General features: G+C 43.8%; 1 protein-coding gene across 11 annotated transcripts in view; it reads left to right on the top strand.

Annotated features, from left to right (window-relative positions):
* The window catches only part of MSI2 (musashi RNA binding protein 2), a 655,460-nt gene that overhangs the window by 187,163 nt on the left and 447,647 nt on the right, over positions 1-20,650 (top strand). For all 11 annotated transcript variants that reach the window (XM_087717150.1, XM_087717152.1, XM_087717151.1 and 8 more), the window contains exon 6: positions 5,285-5,377. In XM_087717150.1, the coding sequence (XP_087573276.1) occupies positions 5,285-5,377 (93 nt within the window). The remainder of the gene's footprint in view (positions 1-5,284; positions 5,378-20,650) is intronic.

Genomic DNA, 20,650 nt, shown 5'->3' with positions numbered 1-20,650 from the left:
TCTCTGTACATGCTCCCCATTTGATAGGGAAGGATACTTTTTGAACTTTGATAACCAATGTAATCCATGGCTAAAATAATGTCAGGAAGCAATATGTGGGTCTGGAAAGCTAACACAGGAAAGATTATTATTCAGACAACTCCCTGCCTAAGTACAAGTTAGAATCATAATTGAGCCTGTAATTTTGGTCTTAAGTTGTGACGTTCATAAAGCCATCACCGTGTGATCATGCCCAATTTTATGAACTTTTTTTGCAGTGGTCATTAAGCAAACGCCGCATTAAGTGAACGTCATGGTCATTAAGCAAAACCATTTTCATTGTGGAGTGGATTTTGTCAGAAAACAAAAATTAATACTGTTTACTAGAGCCAGTTTGATCTAGTGGTTAAGCCACCAGGCTAGAAAGCGGAAGGCCGTGAGTTCTCGTCCCACCGTAGGCATGAAAACCAGTTGGGTGACTTTGGGCCAATCACCAGGAGATGGTGAGTTCTAGTCCCGCCTTAGCCATGGAAGCCAGCTAGGTGACTATGGACCAATCACTCTCTCTCAATCCAATCCACCTCACAGGGTTATTGCAGGGAAAATAGGAAGAAAATATGTTGGATATGTTCATTGCCTTGAGTTGTTTATAAAGTAATAAAGGCGGGATACACAAATGTAAATAAATAAAACAAAACAGAAAAATAAAATGAAAATGGGGCATTAAAATGACTAAATGGGGGCCATTGCAGAGCACTTAAAATGCGATCCTGTGACCATGCTCTCTGTGTATGTGTGATGTTGGAACTTTGAATCTGGGTCATAAATCCCCTTTTCAGAGCCCATAGTAACTGTGAACAATTGTTACATCACAAGTGGCTAGTCACAAGTGGAGGACCACCCGTAGGAATCCTTTGTAGACATTCCAATTGAAGCGAGCCCCTGGGTCTTCTGTGTGGAAGAAATCAGTTCTGTAGCTACCCAAAGACATTTGTCATTGTTGTCTCAGCATCTTCTGGAATTTAGTATTGAGTTCCAGAACGTATCAAGCACATAGGGCTGGTTCCAACATCTCTATCAGAGAACGGATTGAGGGAGTGATGTTGCGGCTGGAGTTCAGGCAACATTCTTAATCTTATGGTAAAAGTCAATGGATGTTGAATATGATAGAGAACCAACCTAGAACTAAGGAGAAATTTCCTGATAGTTAGAACCTTTAATTCAGTGTTTCTCAACCTTGACCACTTGAAGATAGCCGGACTTCAACTCCCAGAATTTCCCAGCTGGGGAATTCTGGGAGTTGAAGTCTGGACATCTTCAAGTGGCCAAGGTTGAGAAACACTGCCTTAATCAGTGGAACGGTTTGCCTCCAGAAGTCGTGGATGCTCCAACACTGGAAGTTTTTAAGAAGAGATTGGACAATCATTTAGAATAGAATAGAATAACAGCGTTGGAAGGGACCTTGGAGATCTTCCAGCACAACCCCGTGCTTAGGTGGGAAACCCTGTACCATTTCAGACAAACGGTTATCCAACATCTTCTTAAAAACTTCCAGTGTTGGGGCATTCACAACTTCTGGAGGCAACTTCTGTTCCGCTGGTTAATTGTTCTAGCTGTGAGGAAATTTCTCCTCAGTTCTAAGTCGCTTCTCTCCTTGATTAGTTTCCACCCGTTGCTTCTTGTTCTACCCTCAGGTGTTTTGGGAGAATAGTTTGACTCCCTCTTCTTTGTGGCAGCCCCTGAGATATTGGAAGACTGCTATCATGTCTCCGCTAGTCCTTCTTGTCATTAAACTAGACATACCCAGTTCTTGTATCCGTTCTTTATATATTTTAGCTGAAATTTGTCTGAAATGCGATAGGTTTCCTGCTTGAGCAAGGGATTGGATTAGAAGACCTCCTAGGTCCCTTCCAACTCTGTTATTTTATTTACCATTTACCAGCTGAAATGAAGTTTCAGTATGAGTGGAATCATTTTGTGGAGTAAACACATTGAGAGCTTTCATTCACAAGAGTATAAAATACTATTATGTCTTTGGTACACTAATGAAAGGATGGGAAAGGCTCCCCCAAGAACCAACCCATACTACTTGTTGTGCACCATTCAAGTTTTCCAAGGGCACTGAGGGCGCTTCTTGTCCTGTCCTGTTCATGTCTAGATCTAGGAATCCCCCTTAGTTGAAGATTGAAAGTTTTTTGCCAGCATATCATCCATTCAAAGTAAAATCTTCTAGCAGTAGTACTGTTTCCAGGCATAAGAATAATATTTTCGTTGCCGGCTTCGCCTCCCCGCTTGCTTCGTGCCTCCCACTCCGAACTGGCTAAGCCACAATTGAGACGCTCTCACTAAAGCTACTTTTTAATTGATCCTCAGAGAGTAAAGGAGCGCTCCTCCACGCAGCGCAAGTCACAACACATTTGCCGCTGTGACCAAAAGGCACTCCAGGTTGCTTTCAACACCTTTTAAGGTTTTCCTGCAAGCCGTGAACGATTCAGGCCATTGTTCTTCCTACTCAACCCTGTGTTCGGCCCGCCCCTCTTCTCAGAAACCCTTTGAAAGCCAAAGGGGTTTGGGCACAGGTGTAGGTGTGTGTGTGTGTGTGTGTGTGTGTGTGATCTCTACGCTTGAGATTAAGTCTGCTTCTGTGCAGAGCAATAATTTAGAAATGTGTAAAATAGCATCCCTCAGATCCTTGCACACCTGTCAGATTATACCACCTGTAGCCTTAGCCATTCCAAGTCACAACAGTTCTGTTTAGTGTCCATTTGGAGTTAATAATGGCACTGAAAAAAGTGACATGACTGTTATTCACACTTACAACCACTTGCAGCAATCCCAGTCACGTGATCAAAATTCAGACCACTTGGCAAATGGCTCATATTTATGTCAGTTGCAATATTCCGGGGGGTCACGCGATCGCCTTTTGCGATCTTCTCATGAGCAAAGTCAATGGTGGAAGCTGATTCACTTAACAACTGAAGGGGGTCACTTCATGGTGGCTAGAGAGATCGCAAGAGTGATGGAAGCTGTAGACATCTACAGGACACGGAGATGTAATGACAGGTGTAAATGACCTTGGGAGACAGGAGGAAGAGCCTACAACCAGACCACGTTCGGATAAGAGGCAGTTGAGTCTTCAGAAGGAATGGGGCATGGCAGACATCTCAGAAGGGACCCTCCCTTGGACTATAAAGATGAGGGGAGAGAGATGTACTTTCAGTCTTGCAAGATTCTGTTAAGGTAGCCTTACAGGAAAGATAGAGCTAGTATTTCTGGGGGTGCTTTTTGTTTTTTTTTTAAACTTACCCCAAAGTAGGTAATCCATGCTAGTTACCTAGTTTGGATAATGAGATCTTTTTTTAAAAAAAAAAACTCCATTTTTCATCTGTTTTTATTGCCTGCGGTGTCATGAACTTCATCATCCCAAAAGATTTTTTTTTGTTGGCCTCAGGTTAATACTTTATAAATATTATTAGTCCCTTGCAAATTCTTTCCCAACAGGAAACTGCCTTCTCTGCATACTTTCTAGGCTTCTGAGACATGCAAAAAAATAAATAAATCCTTATGCTTTCTGACTCTAAGGTCCCACTTGGAGAATGTATCCCAGGGCTATTTTGCTGGCCTGAATTGATCAAGTACTGTACTTTCATATCCTGAGCGTGTTGGGGGATTATGAGATGGTAAAATGCGAATTAGGATGTGACAGCTCGCTTCCTATATTTCTTTCCGTCCGGGTTGGTGCAGGAGAATTGGTGGCAGGTTTGATTCAGTTAACAACTGCAACAATAGAAAGAGTCCTCCAAGCAGAGAACTACCCTGTTTTCCCGAAAATAAGACCTCCCCCGATAATAAGCCCAATCGGGCTTTTTGACTTAACACAGAGCATCCTGGCCATCGTGGTGGAAGGCTGGAATAGCAAGGAAGGGACTCTCTGAAGGAAGACAACACGGGAGACTTAGTTTGAACATGCTATGGTCACGCGACAAGCCATGTTGAACTGGGGGGGTAGGAGGCCTGCCAGTGAAACTGCTTCAGAATGAAAACCGGTATCAAAAGAAAATGGGCAACGGGATTGGAATGCCCAAATCTTGCCATCAAAGACTGTTGACCAAATAGTATCTCTTTGAATTGAATTGAATGTCCTAAATCAGAGATGGGCAACTGGCACCTTTAGGACCTGTGGACTTTTAACTCCCAGAATTCCTGAGTGTTGTTGCCCTCCAGCACCCAGCGGAGCTGGTGGCAGTCTCAGACAGTGAGGAGGTTGGGGAGGAACAGGGGCCAGTTCTGGATTCCGGGGAAGGCTCTGATGAGGGCTCTGCATTGGAAGCAGAGATGGGGCCAGGGCTGTCCGACAGTTATCAGCTGCCTTCGGAGTCGGAGATCAGTGGGGCAGAAGAACAGCTGGAGCCTGTTCCCAGTGTGCGCATGTGCAGAGCTGCCAGGAGAAGGGAACAGCTAAGGAACAAGGGCCGACTTGGGAGTAAAGTCACAGGTGGATGGTGAATGGTTGCTCCTATAGGGAATAAAAGAGGAGCGAAAGGGGAGGGGAGTTTGCAGGAGACAATTAGTTTGCTTAATTAGTGTGAAGATTTGTTCGTGACTCTCAGAGACTCCTTGCCAAGTATTTTCTTGTACAGCGTTGCCTTTTGGAAGATATCGGCCTGGCAGCTCTCCAAGGCTGATAAGGTCTGTGGTTGTAAATTCACCCTTCAAAGACTGTTTGACGGGACTGAGAGCCGAGGTGGCGCAGTGGTTAAATGCAGCACTGCAGGCTACTTCAGCTGACTGCAGTTCAGCAGTTCGGCTGTTCAAATCTCACCGGCTCAGGGTTGACTCAGCCTTCCATCCTTCCGAGCTGGGTAAAATGAGGACCCGGATTGTTGTTGGGGGCAATATGCTGACTCTGTAAACCGCTTAGAGAGGGCTGAAAGCCCTATGAAGCAGTATATAAGTCTAACTGCTATTGCTATTGCTATTGCTTTGCTGGATGTGAATGAGAGGAATTCACATTAGGTTAATAAAAAGGGGTTTTGCCAGGACAAAGAGTCTGCTTCGTGATTTTGAGAAGCTTAGGTCAGAACACCGAGGGAGCCATGCCGGCTGGCTTAGGAATTCTGGGAATTGAAGTCCACAGGTCATAACGGGGCCATAGTTGCCCATTCCTCTCCTATATATTTCTTTTCAGCAGAGGAGATGAATTGTTGTTAACGGGATTAAGCGTAGCCTTGGGAAAATGTACCTGTGGCAGACCTTGTTTTGGGATAATCTGGAATAATACCCTTTCTAACTTTTTTTTTTACAGATGGTCACAAGAACAAAGAAAATATTTGTAGGTGGATTATCAGCTAATACGGTAGTGGAAGATGTAAAGCAGTACTTTGAACAGTTTGGCAAGGTAAGGTCTGATGGGGTTGAACACAACACCCTTCTCTTTTTTTTATGACTTTTTATGACCTGGGCAGCTTGTTCTCTCAGAATTAATTTGTGTATCTTTGTGTCTGTGGGTCAGACTTGTATCTGGTTATGCCTTAAGATGGGCCCGCATTAAGCACACCCATGTGATCATTTCCTCTGATTTAAGATTCTTACATCAGCGGCCTTAATGGTAAAGTGGGCATTTGTCCATACAGAGATTGTGTATATGTGCACGCCCTGCGTGAACCTGGTGCTTTGCTGCCCATCTCTCTGTCTTGACCCCGCCACCCTCTGAAACTTTTGCCCGCGACTCTGCCCTTGGCAAATACCGAATGTCTCCACCTGTTGAACTTTGCGGCTTTTATCCGTGTGAAGGTGGTGAGTTAAGTACATCGCTGGCATGGTCAGTGGCTGCAAATGACTCTTAGGATATGCTTGGTTTTAGTGTTCTGTATAAATATAGACTTGGATTTCCTTCTGTGGTTTTTCTTTCAAGAGATAGATATTAGACTGCATGTCAGACAGACGGACAGGCATATATACGTCTCTCCTAGCATCCTATTGTTTCACTAGCTCCATTGGAGATGCTGTTCCTCAGAGAAACCTGATATTACTTCTTTTCTGGAAACCTTATCTAACAAACCTCGGATTCAACTGATAAGGCTGCATAGGTCGTGTTGCAACCTTTTTCTTCTTTTATTTTTAAGTCGTGCAGTAGCTGCTGATAAAACAGTATAACAATATCTTGATGCCTTGTCTCCTTTGAACTCTTCTAACTAAACCCAAAACAATAAGGGGCCAGTCAACGGGCATTTCTCCAGCTTTTGTCCACTTGGGTTGGAGGTGATGGATTTCGAGGCTGTTGTTCTATGCCAAAGGTCCTCTTTGCCAGTGTGGCAGAAGAACAATTGTATTTTGATTATATCCCATGTGCCAAAAGTTGGAGACCACATCGATAGCTGTTTTTTAGATCAGTGTTTTTTTTCCTGACTCGCTAACTTTGAACTCTCTGTAGACTTCAACTCTCAAGAAATCTGGCCGGGGATCCTGGGAGTTGAAGTCCACGCATCTCAAAGTTGCCAAGTTTGAAGAATGCTGGTCTACACGATGTGTCTCCAACTTGGCCCTTCAGGTCTTCCAAAAATGGACCCCCATTGTTCCTGTAATTGAGTCCCTCCTCCAGTGTGCTGGTGCTACTCCTCTTTCTACATTTGACAGCATGATAGATTTCTACAGAGAAAATGTATTTTACGTTCCATCATAGTTTTGGCATGGCTCGTGTTAAAGGCATTGGGGCTTGTGCAGGAAATTGTTGTAATATTTTGCTCCGTGCTATTGGATTGTAAGGTGATATCATTTTGGATATGGTGGCTAAAGGGGATGCGGTGGCTCAGTGGCTAAGACTTGTCGCCAGTTCGAATCCCTAGCGCCACGTAACAATATAATATAATACAATACAATACAATAGAAGAGTTGGAAGGGACCTTGGAGGTCTTCTAGTCCAACCCCATGCCTAGGCGGGAAACCCTATACCGTTCCAGACAAATGGCTATCCAACATCTTCTTAAAGACTTCCAGTGTTGGGGCATTCACAACTTCTGGAGGCAACTTCTGTTCCACTGATTAATTGTTCTAACTGTCAGGAAAGTTCTCCTCAGTTCTAAGTTGCTTCTCTCCTTGATTAGTTTCCACCCATTGCTTCTTATTCTACCCTCAGGTGCCTAGTTTGACTCCCTCTTCTTTGTGGCAACCCCTGAGATATTGGAACACTGCTATCATGTCTCCCCTAGTCCTTCTTTCTATTAAAGTAGACATACCTAGTTCCTGCACCCGTTCTTCATATGTTTTAGTCTCCAGTCCCTTAATCATCTTTGTTGCTCTTCTCTGCACTCAGCTCAACAGAGTGAGCTCCCATTACTTGTCCCAGCATCTGCCAATTTAGCTGTTCGAAAGCACATTAAAAATGCAAGTACAAAACTAGGAACCACCATTAGTGGGAAGGTAACAGTGCTCAGTGAACCACATGGTTATTAAGCAAATCCAGCTTTCCCCATTGATGTTGCCTATTGGAAGCCAGCTGGGAAGGTCACAAATGGCAATCACATGACCCTGGGACACTGCAATATACATTAGATTAGATTAACAGAGTTGGAAGGGACCTTGTAGGTCATCTAGTCCAACCCCCCGCTCAAGCAGGAGATCCTACACCATTTCTGACAGATGACAGTCCAGTCTTTTCTTGAAAGCCTCCTGTGATGAAGCTCCCACAACTTCTGAAGGCAACTTCTGTTCCATGGGTTGATGGCTCTCCCTGTCAGAAAATTCCTCCTTATTTCCAGGTTGAATCTCTCCTTGATCAGCTTCCATCCATTGTTCCTTGTCTGGCCTTCAGGTGCTTTGGAGAACAGCTTGAACCCCCTCCTCTCTGTGGTAGCCCCTCAAATACTGGAAGACTGCTCTCATGTCTCCCCTGGTCCTTCTCTTCGCTAAACTAGCCTGGTTGCCAAGCACCCAGATTTTGATCGCGTGAGCGTGATCACGGCTGCAACAGTCTTAAGTGAAAACACCAGTCATGTCACTTTTTTCCAGTATTGTTGTAACTTTGAATGGTTGCTGAACGAATGGTTGTAAGTCGAGGACTACCCATACTAAAGTCTTGTCGGTTATGAGTTGGTCAGTAGCTATTACACGGAAATGCCATCCGTCCTGCCTTTGCAGTCTGCATATGTATTGATTGTCCATTTCCATGGTATTTTATCCAAAGAAGCTTCCATATTGGGATGTGGTCTCTGAAAGTCTTGTTTTGAATCTTACCTTTTTGTTTGTGGCGGGGAAAACTTCTTAATAGTTATTGTGTTAGATTGATAGTTGTTTTGCTAACCGTTCATTTTATTTTTATTTTTTTCCACGTTGATAATCTCCACTTCCGACAGGGTGATGTTTACAGCCTGCTGAGCCCTTTATTAAAGGATTGTGTCAGGGTTTTGAATGCATCTTCCTTGGTTATTGTCAAATCTGCCAAACTCCTCCGTCTAGTTTTGAAGTTAATAACAGTTTTGATGCATGCATGTTTCTGTGCTTCTCGCATGCACCCTTGAGGAATCAGTTTTGTTTTGCCATCTGGTGGTTTCGTGCTGAGCCAATACAGATAGTTTGGTGCCCCCTTGATTTTTCTCTCTTTCTTCCTCAATGTTCGAAGGCTTCTTTTCTTGAAAAATCCAATTATTCCTTTAAAAAAAAACAAAAAACCGATACCCAAAAGCCAAGAAAACCCGTTAGGAACAGGCTCTTCTTCATCTCAAATGTTTCACGCAGCGCTCAAATATAATATAAATTTAATAAAATAAAATCTAAAATGATGGCTGTCATCCAGGTGCTCCAACCTTAGTTCCTAAATTGCTGACGATCGGATGATTTATGCCGCGGAACAATATACACACCTGGGAGTAAGTCCCACTGATATTAATGTGGCTTTCTTCTGTGTGGACGTGCATCTGATTAAGTTTAGACGCGCACATGAATAAAGATATTAATCCCAGGGAAATTTTGTCTCTGGATGATGCCCCCGCTTGTGTTGTAGTAACATTCTCCCCCCCCCGCCCCCGGTGAAAGAGAAATTGTAAGTTGATTTGTGCCACCTGCAATTTTTATAGGCTGCGTAGTTAAAAGTTATAGAGCCTGACAGAAAGTTCTCTCTTCGTTGACTGGTTATTTTTTCCCACACAGTCACAAAGCATTTAATATAACTTTAACAGAATAACGGAGATGGAAGGGGCCTTGGAGGTTTTCTAGTCCAATCCTCTGTTCCAGCAGGAGATCCTATACCAGTGACGGCTAACCTTTTCCAGATCGAGCGCCCAAAGCTCGTGCGTGCGCCCAAACCCCCCAAATGCAATGCGGGTGTGGCCTCCGGGCATATACCCCACCCGCAAGTATGTGTCCCCACACATTTCCCCCGTGCGTGTGGCCCCCCTCACATGCCCCACCCTCGCTCATGCACGCGTGCCCCTCTGCATGCGCGCCACTCTGCCCCTGCGCAGCAGAGACCCGAAGACTAGCTGTCCGGCGGAAGGCACACACGCATGCGCAGCAGAGCTGAACTGGGGCGACAGCTCACATGCCCACAGAGAGGGTGCTGCGTGCCACCCCTGGCACCCTTGCCATAGGTTCGCCATCACGATCCTATACCATTCCAGAGAAATGTGTGTTCAATCTCTTCTTAGAAATCTCCATTGTTGGAGCACCCAGCACTTCTGAAGGCGAGCCGTTCCATTGATTAATTGTTCTCATTGTCAGGAAATTAATTGCATCTTATTAAAAGGAAGGCTATTAAACCACATGCGAGGGGCACACTCATCATGGCTAGATGCGAATCTAAAAAAAGAGGCACCTGCTTGCTCTCTGGAATTTCCTTAGGGATTCAATCCATAGCTTAGTTGAAGCCCAAGAAAGTCAGAGTTTGGTGTATTATGGTCTCTGCCTCCAGGGTTCTTAAGCAGTTTTCCCTTCCCAAACAAAGGACCTAAGTTTTCACTGCTCTAGTCTAGTCTGGTGTGTTTGTGTGTGTGTGTGTGTGTGTGTGTGTGCACCAGAGATGGGTTCCTATCAGTTTGCACCTATTCAGTAGAACCGGCTCGTCAAATCTACCGAACCGGTTAGAAGAGGTTCCACCAGTGGACCCGGAAAGCAGGCCACACCTACAGAAGAGGTTCCAAAAATTTTTGAAACCCACCACTGGTTCTTGGATATGATTATTCTACACTATCATGCTCATGTTTATAAAACTCAGTGCCTCTGTGAAAGGAAAGGATGACTACTGCGTTTGTGGTGCAATCAGAACATTGCGTGTGTTGAAGTTGTTTTAACGCAAACCAAAGATGCCTTTTAAAAAACAAGTTTACATCCTATTCTTATGCATGCCAGTGCTGTGTGTGAGGTAATTTAAGGTGGTTCTGACAAGTGTCGTCGGCATCTTCATATCCGGTCACATGGGTGACAAGCCACTCCCATCTGGCCACATGGGCGGCAAGCCACTCCCACAAAGGAGGCCACACCCACAGAGTAGGTTCGAACAATTTTTGAAACCCACCACTGGTGTGGACGCATGCATGCATGTGTTTGTAGAGGTCCTTTTGCAACAAATTTGGGAATCTCTTTTTGCAACATTCCCCTTGTGAAATATAATGGATTTACCTGCACCTAGGTTAAAAATACAAATCCTTTTCTAATACAAAGTGGGAGGTAGTATCTCCAATGTCTTTAAATGCCCTGCTTGCTTTCCCAAAACTCTGCTGAAAGTAACTCGGACTTGGAGTTTCTGGAGACTTGCAATGTAGACTTTATATATGTATGATGAGTGGTGTAATTAGATGTGAAGACTTCTGCTTAGTCACTGGTTTATCCTAATCCGGCTTTGGCTTTTCCCAACAACAAAGTGAGCTTATTTTCTTAAGCTGAAACAACTCAGCTGCCTTTGTTCCTGCCTTTTTATTGTCTCATTCCTTTCATTCTGTTTTCCTGCCAAAAGTTTTGTTTCATTAGGCTTACGAGTCATTTCCAATTCAGTGGGCTGCTACAATGGGGCCTTTATGTACCTCCAGCGGCCTTGCTTTTCCCCATGTCTTTCCGCGTTTGTGTCAAGATAAGAATGTTAACTGGAGGACTTGTTTTTAATTTTCATATTAAAATTACGCGGGTCAGCTGATTTTGAACAGCAAGGTATTCGGCTGGAATATTATTTAGAAATGCCATTTAGGGCCCAGAGAGGTTAAGCCCCGGTTCATTGTGAAATTAGCTGGATTCCAGGTCTGTTTTATAACTGGGGTTGGTTTTTATTTTATTTTATTTTGTTCCAGTCATGCAGAATTTTCCGAGATGAAGATCTGGTTGACTTTAAGCAGAAGTGGCTTCCAGATTATCATATTTTCACTCTGTGGAACTCTACAGAGCTATACATCCGGATTTTCTGCATCGTAAAAAGATTTTTTTTAGGCAATGGCAATGGGTTATCCGCTTGCTCCTGGGGAGGAAAGTTATGGCAGCATACTAAAAAGCAGAGACATCACCCTACCAACAAAAGTGCGTCTAGTCAAGGTTATGGCTTTCCCAGTTGCAATGTATGGCTGTGAAAGTTGGACCGTAAGGAAGGCTGAGCGCCAAAGAATTTGAACTCTGGTGCTGGAGAAGACTCCTGCGAGCCCCTTGGACCGCAAGGATCCAACTGGTCAGTCCTAAAGGAAATCAACCCTGACTGCTCTTTGGAAGGCCAGATCCTGAAGATGAAACTCAAATACTTTGGCCACCTAACTGTCGTATGAAAAATGGTCATAAGTCACTTTTTCCAGTGCCATTGTAACTTCCAACAGTGACTAAACGAACTGTTGTAAGTCGAGGACTACCTGTCCTCCCCCTAAATTAACACAAAACAAATAACACTGGTGAAAGGGCTTGGGGGGTAGGGCCCTGGCTGCGGATGGTCTCTCTATTGCCCATGAGAACAGTCCTCACATATTATATTTGCATATCCTACTTTTTGAGAGTGGGGATGCAAATTGTCCAGTTGCCCTTGAAGAGTTAGATGTTTGGAAGCAAAAGAGTGTTTAAAAGAGAAGATCCGTGTTGCCCCTTCTTTCGTATAAAATAAATAAACCTAGAACATAGAATAACAGGGGTGGAAGGGACCTTTGAGGTGTTCTAGTTCCAAACTCCTGCCCAAGCAGGAGACCCTATACCAGTGATGGTCATTTCATTCATTTCATTTATTTCATTTGTATGCCGCCCTTTTCCCCGAAGGGGACTCAGGGCGGCTCACAAGTTGAGCAAGGGAAGGGGGATACAAACAGTTTGACACCAACACAAAACAATACATAATTTAAAAGCACAACAATCATACCATTCGATAGTGAACCTTTTTCGCCTTGGGTGCCAAAAGGATGCGCCCGCACGCAATCACGCATGCTTGCGTGCCCACCCCCATAATTGAATGCCCCCCACGCCATACTGCATGCGCGTGTGAGCCCTCTCCCGCTGCCCAGCACATCTGCACACGGCTTTCTTGGAACCTGGGGAGGGTGAAAATGGCCTCCCTTGCCCCTCGGAGGCCCCCTAGAGGCCAGAAACGGCCCATGTTCTGACTTCCGGTGGGCCCGGTAGGTCCGATTTTTGCCCTCTCCAGGCTCCAGAATCTTTCTAGGAGCCTGGGGAGGGAGAAAACCGCCAACCAGCAAAGTGGAACTCCATTACGAACTTCCAGTTTGCGTGCTGGGTGGTTTTTCGCCCTCCCCAGGCTCCAGGGCGAAAAATAGCCGAAAATGAAGGCCAAAAATCAGCTGGCCAGTGCGCTGAAGCTGACAAGGCAATGCCTCACGTGCACTCAGAAACGGCGCTGGGTGCCACCTGTGGCATGCGTGCCATAGTTTCCCCATTATGGCCCTATACCCTTCTGGACAAATAGCTGTCCAGTCTCTCCTTGAATACTTCCAGTAATGGAGCCCCCACAACTGTTCCACTGATTAATTATTCTTAATGTCAGGAAATTTCTCTTCAGTTCTAGGTTGGATCTCTCTTTAATGATCTTCCATCTGCCATTTTTTGTCCTTTTCCCGAGGAGCTTTGGATAATAGGTCAGCCCCCTGTTCTCTACGACATCCTTTCAAGTATTGGAAGACTGCTATCATTTCATTCCTAGTTCTTCTCTTCATTAGAGTAGACACATCTAGTTCCTGCAACTATTTCTAGGCTGGTTCTCTCCCCTTGATTAGTTTCCATCCATTGCTTCTTTTCCTTCCTTCTGATGCTTGGGGGAATAGGTTGGCCATTTCTTCTTTGTAGCAGCCCCTCAAATATTGGAAGACTGCTATCGTGTCGCTCCTACTCATTCTTTCCATTAAACTAAGGTAAGGTAAACGTTCCCCTCGCACATATGTACTAGTTGTTCCCAACTCTAGGGTGTGGTGCTGGTCTCTGTTTCAAAGTTGAAGAGCCAGTGCTGTCCAAAGATGTCTCCGTGGTCATGTGGCGAACATGACTAAATGCAGAAGGCGCATGGAATGCTGTTACCTTCCCACCAAAGGTGGCTTCTAGTTTTCTACTTGCATTTTTTACATGCTTTCGAACTGCTCGGTTGGCAGAAGCTGGGACAAGCAACGGGAGCTCACTCTGTTACGCGGCGCTAGAGATTCAAACTGCTGAACTGCCGACCTTTCTGATCGACAAGCTCAGCATCTTACCCGCTGAGCCATCATGTCCTTTCATTAAACTAGACATACCCAATTCCTGCAACAGTTCTTCATGTTTTAGCTTTCAGGCCCCTGACCATTCTTGTTGCTCTTCTCTGCACTCTTCCTAGAGTCTCAACATCTTTTTTCGTATCATGGTGACCAGCAATGGACACATTATTCCAAGGGTGGTCTCATCAGTGAAGTATAAAGTGGTGCTATCACTTCACATGTTTGTGAAAGTATCCCCAATAATCCATAATGATTGCAGTGGTGGTGTTAATGCCCCTGTTGAAACGAGTCTTGCGTCTTTTGCTACAAAATTTGTTAAAAACCAAACACTTCTAGGTAGTATTTGGCAGTTAGCTTGTTGTTGTCATCAATTATTTATTGTTTTGATTAATGAGAGAGCCAGCAACGTTATTCTTATGATCTGATTGGTGGATGGATGGATGGATGGATGGATTGATGGATGGATGGATGGATGGATGGATGGATAGATAGATAGACAGACAGACAGACAGACAGACAGACAGATGTTGTGACTCAGCAGAAGCTTGCTGTGAGTTGCGTCGGGATGCAGGAATAATGAGCAGCTGTTGCTCGTTAGGGTCATCTTCTGCAGATAAAAGACGGATGGTGCCACGCCTTAGTTGCAGAAGTCAGCGTCGTTCGTCGTTCGTGGGTCATCGTACGTTTGTTCGTGAGTTCAGTTTCGAGATTCAAAGAGGCACTTGGATAAGTGAGTTGCTTTCTGTCAACCTGGTTTGCTGTAAGAGCTTTTTATTTTTGCTTTTGCTGTGTAACTTTTTGCCAGAGACTTTATCCACGTTTATTTTTGGGCTCGCAGCCAGCTTGAGCCAGGACTGATAAAGATATTTCCTTTGAAGTTCTGTCTGACTGTCGGTTGTGAACGAGCGAAGAGGGGGGTCAGAACAGATAGATAGAGATAGAGATAGAGATAGAGAGATAGATAGATAGATAGATAGATAGATAGATAGATAGATAGATAAAATATTAATTTGGGCATGGATGTTTTAATTGGTTTATTGTTATTTATTGCTTTACCTGTAGGTGTTTTAATTGTTGATTTATAATTATAAGCTACTAGGAGTCCTTGAGACATTTAGCAGTACACAAAGGGAACAAATGAATGAACGATTAATAAACAAATTCCTGAAGAATTGTTTCAAGGCAACCCAGTCGCCTTTGAGGGCTTTTTTCTCTTCCTTCCCTCACTGAGAAGGACTAGCTCTGTACCCTTCGTTCGTGAAGAAGATTGCAATAATACAGAGATTACCATGGAACATAAGACATTGCATTTGGTCTTGAACCAGTGAATTAAAACAGTGGGGTCCTGGGTGCACTCTGAGGTTGGCTGTAATTTAATTAATTAATTAATTAATTAATTAAATCTAAATTTATTAACTTGTACGTGTCCCCACTCAGTAGGAGAAAAGAAAGACTTTCTTGTCAAAAGAAGAAAAGATTCTGCAGGGCAACCAGCTGTGATGATTAGTAGATCAGTCTCCACTACCACCAAACCTTCATGGGACGGAAGAAATGAGCAAGTCCCTTCTTGGTGATCTTACAGGCTTCTTTATTGTCAAAGTTTGCTGCAGCAATTAGATCCAGAAAGCACAGATAGGTCACTGATTCAGCAGGATTCATTAACTTCTCTTTATAGGCCTAACAACACGAGACATATATACAATACCAAAAGTGGTTCTTCCAACAGGGTAGAGAGGAGAGATTGGTTTTTGGGTTCAGTTCAACAGCAGAGTTGTATATTGAGCTTTAGCACAGACTTAGAGCTATAGTACTAAGTCAAACCCAGGCTCCTAGCTGTCTCCAGCAAATACTATTTCAGTTTCCAAACAGTCCCCGTTGGCTGACCTGCTATTCATTGGCTGACTTTGTTGCCTATTCCAGCTATGAACATACTCTGACATTTATAGCCAGGAGGCTTATAAAAAGACCAGTATGGAGTTTAGTCAAAAGAATCTCAGTTGTGTCTTGATCCTTTTCCTAGGAAATCCATCCACCTTTTTGATCTGTTGGGATTCCTGAAGCTTTCCTAACTTCAGGGGGTGTGGGGAGATACATACTGGAAATTGTGCCAAAAGTTTGGATTTGAGTACAGCAAAAACCACTGGGAACATCAGGTTGAGAAGGTTTTAGAGAATGAGAAAGTCAAGATCTTGTGGGACTTCAGAATTCAGACTGACAGGCACTTGGCCCACAACACACCTGACATAACAATAGTTGAAAAGAAAAAAGTATGGTTCATTGACATTGCAATACCTGGAGATGCATGAATTGCAGATAAACAGCAAGAAAAAAAATCACAAAGCGCCGGGACTTGCAAATTGAAGTTGAGCAACTGTGGAAAAAGAAATCGTGTGTTGTCCTGATTGTAATTGGAGCCCTTGGAGCAATACCCAAAGGGCTACCTCACTATTTGGAAATTTTAAATTTATCAGACTTGAACATTCTGATTCTACAGAAAACCGCCCTACTTGGAACAGCTTATATCCTCCGACGTTACCTTAACAGTTCCTAGGTCCTTGGTTAGGACTCGAGCTGTTGAGCTACCAACCTGCCCCAAAGGCTGTGAATCTCACCAACGATTAACAACAACAACAACAACAACAACAACAATAATAATAATAGTTTCAAACATCCTGTTTGGAAAATCTTGGCAGATATATAGATCTGGCTTTTATTTTATTCTCCACCCAAGAATAGATGGAAAGCTGCCCATTGACAGATACATAATGTATTTTATGAGTTAGTGGTTGTTTGAAAAAATAAGGTGGAAAAAATGGTCCGTGTCCCAAATCAAACGTTTCTTACTATTTTATTACTTTTTAAGGAGACCATTTGGGGTCCGAGTTCTCCAAAGAGCAAGGAAGTGTTTCAAACACCTGCGAGAGACTAATGTTCTTTGGCTGTGAGAGGAGCATGTGGAGAAAAATGTGGTATTACAGAAAATAGGCATAATGGCACTTTTTTCCCCACATGCTGCAAATCAATCATTTTGTTAGCCTGTTCAAGTGTTTTTACACACAGAGAAAGAGAGACCTTCCACCTGGAGGACTATTGTCTGAAGTTAGAAGGTTCTGAGGTCCAGCAGACTTCATCTTCCCTCAGGATGTTGAGGGCTGCTTCATTTGGGATAACTGAGAAGTTGATTCATTTATTTAGAAAATTTACCGTATATGGTCGCCCAACTCACGTTGGCTCCCGAGTGGCTTACAGAAATAAAACTCCAATAGAATAACAGAGTTGGAAGGGACCTTGGAGATCTTCTAGTCCAACCCCCTGCTTAGGCAGGAAACCCTATACCGTTTCAGACAAATGGATATCCAACATCTTCTTGAAGACTTGCAGTGTTGGGGCATTCACAACTTCTGGAGGCAACTTCTGTTCCACTGATTAATTGTTCTCACTGTCAGGAAATTTCTCCTCAGTTCTAAGTTGCTTCTCTCCTTGATTAGTTTCCACCCATTGCTGCTTGTCCTACCCTCAGGTTCTTTGGAGAATAGTTTGACTCCCTCTTCTTTGTGGCAACCCCTGAGATATTGGAACACTGCTATCATGTCTCCCTTAGTCCTTCTTTCTATTAAACTAGACATACCCAGTTCCTGCAACCGTTCTTTATTTGTTTTAGCCTCCAGTCCCCTAATCATCTTTGTTGCTCTTCTCTGCACTCTTTCTAGAGTCTCCACATCTTTTTTACATTGTGGCGACCAAAACTGAATGCCGTATTCCAAGTGTGGCCTTACCATACAAAACCCAATAATTCCTCATCCCCCAGGTAACAACAGTCGAGCCAACTACAGGTAGTCCTCGACTTACTATCACCATGAGCCCAAAATTTCTGCTGAGATAATTCGTTAAATGAGATTTGCCCCATTTTACGATCCCCAGGACACTGCAACCGTCATAAATATGAACCAGTTTCCAAGCAATTTCCAATTTTGATCACGTGATCGCGGGGATGCTGTAATGGAAGTTTGAAAAAGGGTCCTAAGCCACATTTTTCAGTGCCGTTGTAACTTTCAACGGGCACTGCACTAACTGTTGTAAGTCAAGGACTACCTGTATTTGATGGGCTCCATATGACAGTGGGGTCCTCAGGCTCATTGGCTAAGCCAGTGTTTTTCAACCTTTTTTGTGCAAAGGCACACTTTTTTCATGAAAAAAATCACGAGGCACACCACCATTAGAAAATGTTAAAAAAAATTAACTCTGTGCCTATATTGACTATATATAAAGTAATTCTCCCACGGCACACCTTACACTATGTCATGGCACACTAGTGTGCCACGGCACAGTGGTTGAAAAACACTGGGCTAAGCCATGCCTTCTGGGCCTCTTGAAAGAGTGTCAAATGTGGATGCCCCACAGGGATGATATGAATTTCAGCTGTGCAATTTGCAGCCGCTGATTTGACACCCCCTGAAGGCACCCCTGAAATTTGGAATCTTTCACAAGATTATCGGAGTTTCTAGAGATTCTCAGTCATCCAGGTTGTCCCCAAAGGTGCTTTTTTTCTGGAGGCAACTGGACTTCCTGTTTTTTTTCTTTGAAGACATTTTGCTTCTCCTCTAAGAAGCTTCTTCAGCTCTGACTGAAATCCTTCCATTCCCCACCATCCAGTCAGAGCTGAAGAAGCTTCTTAGAGGAGAAGCGAAACTCCTGGAAAGAAAAAAACAAGGAAGTTCAGAAAAAGCACCTTTGGGACAAGATTATAGCAGCTTTATGCTTTATGCTGACTCTGTAAACAGCTTAGAGAGGGCTGAAAGCCCTACGAAGCGGTATATAAGTCTAACTGCTATTGCTATTGCTATTTAGAGAAATGTGGGGGGGAGATGTTTGTGGTCATTCTCTAGAATTTTTTTTAAATACTAAAACAAAACTCACCCAGACACAGGCCTAAAAACAAGATTTATGCTACCGTCTTGCTTGACAAAAGAGGCAGAGAAAGGTGGAAGATCCGGTAGGACACTAGTTAATTGTGAGACCGAATGCATGGACGTTCATCCTTTGGTAGGGCTCGCCATTTAGCACAAACGGGTCGTGTCTGTGGGAGAGGAAATGGGAGAGCAGAGTGGGACATCAGCTGAAAAGATATTGCAGAGATGTGTGCAAGGTCACACAGCTCTCTCCTTCTGTGCATTTATTAACAATAGCTTGACCTTTATTAATATAGTTTTCTCGGTTATGAGGTTGGTGTGTTGTTTTTTCCCCCCCGCCTGCCAGTCTAAGCAGTTTTGCAAAGGGTATTTTTCATAATGTGAGATTCAGATGTCTGGACTTTGACAAGATTAACGTGGACCTGTCAGGGCTCTTTTTGACATTTGCATCACAAAATACTTGTAAGGGCCCACAAACTGAGATGCTTCTGTTGATCTCTGAAGCGGCGTTGCTACTACTGAATTAATGTCCTTCCTTCTCACCTCCCCTCCCTTTTCCCCTTCCTCCTTTTCTTTCCATTCCTTTCCTTCCTTCCTTTCCTCCTTTCCTTCCTTCCTTTCCTTTCCTTTCTCCTTTCCTTTTCTTTCTTTCCTTCCTTCCTTCCCTTTCCTCCCTTTCCTCCCTTTCCTCCTTTCCTTTCCTTCCTTCCTTCCTTCCCTTCCTTTCCTCCTTTCCTTCCTTCCTTCCTTCCTTTCCTTTCATTTCCTTCCTTCCCTTTCCTCCTTTCCTTTCCTTTCTTCCTTCCTTCCTTTTCTCCTTTCTTTTCCTTTCCTTCCTTTCCCCCTTTCCTCCTTTCCTTTCCTTCCTTCCTTTCCTTCCTTCCTTCCCTTCCTTTCCTCCTTTCCTTTCCTTCCTTCTTTCCTTTCCTTTCCTTCCTTCCTTCCTTCCCTTCCTTTCCTCCTTTCCTTTCCTTCCTTCTTTCCTTTCCTTTCCTTTCCTTTCCTTTCCTTCCTTCCTTCCTTCCTTCCTTCCTTCCTTCCTTCCTTCCTTCCTTTTCTCCTTTCCTTTCCTCCTTCCTTCCCTTCTTCTTTCCTTTCTTTTCCTTTCCTTCCTTTCCCCCTTTCCTCCTTTCCTTTCCTTCCTTCCTTTCCTTCCTTTTTTCCTTTCCCTTCCTTTCCTTTCCCTTCCTTTCCTTTCCTTCCCTTCCCTTCTTTTCTCCTTTCCTTCTTTCCCTTCCTCCTTTCCCTCCCTCCCTCCCTCCCTGTAGCAAGCGGTCTGTGCAAATGGGGACAAGGGCAAAGTAGCTCACATAGAAAACCAATTTAGGTAATCTAAACAGAAGGTGGATTAACTAGTTGCTAATCTGCAGTAAGTCCAGCATGTATGTGGCCTCGCTGGAATGTGACCTTTGTTGAAGTTGCATTTCAGCTAAAAAGCAATTAATAATGGAGCCAGATTGAAAAGGGCCTGGGATCTCTTGTGCTGGTTAGGGAACTAGTCAAAATTCACATGAAAAGCATTGCCCAGAATAGAAAGTGAGGTTAAATGGTGTGTTTTGGTTGCGTATATTTGATATCATACGAATTCCCGGCTGAATGTTGCTTAGAGCTAAATGTTTTCTATTCCTCTGCTGCTCCCATAAAGGCAGAGTAGAAATCTTCAGGCTAGGATGGTGCATGTTGAAATGAGTTGAGAGCCACCTGGTTCTTTTTCTTTTTTCTTTTAATTTGTAACAAAGCAATTGGTTTTTCTGTAAGGGTTAATTTACAGGTAGTCCTCTACTTACAACAGTTTGTTTAGTGACCATTCGAAGTTACAACAGCAGTGAAAAAAGTGACTTATGACCGTTTCCCACACTTATAGCTGCTGCAGCCTCTCTGTGGTCATGTGATCACCATTCAGGTGCTTGGCAACTGACTCGTATTTATGACCGTCATAATGTCCCGGGGTCTTCTGATCACCCTTGCAACCTTCTGAGAAACAAAGTCAATGGGGAAGCCAGATTCATTGTACAACCATGTTACTAACTTAACCACTGCAGTTGTTCACTTAACAACGGTGGCAAGGAAGATCATAAAATGGGGCAAAATTCACATCACAAATGTCTCGCTTAG

The sequence above is a fragment of the Thamnophis sirtalis genome, unplaced genomic scaffold, assembly GCF_051295495.1.
Source record: "Thamnophis sirtalis isolate CommonGarterSnake01/CBP01778 unplaced genomic scaffold, rThaSir2_p1.2 scaffold_6, whole genome shotgun sequence".
Lineage (NCBI taxonomy): Eukaryota > Metazoa > Chordata > Lepidosauria > Squamata > Natricidae > Thamnophis > Thamnophis sirtalis.
Note: the sequence above shows the minus strand (reverse complement) of the source record. Positions and strands in the feature narration are given on the sequence as shown.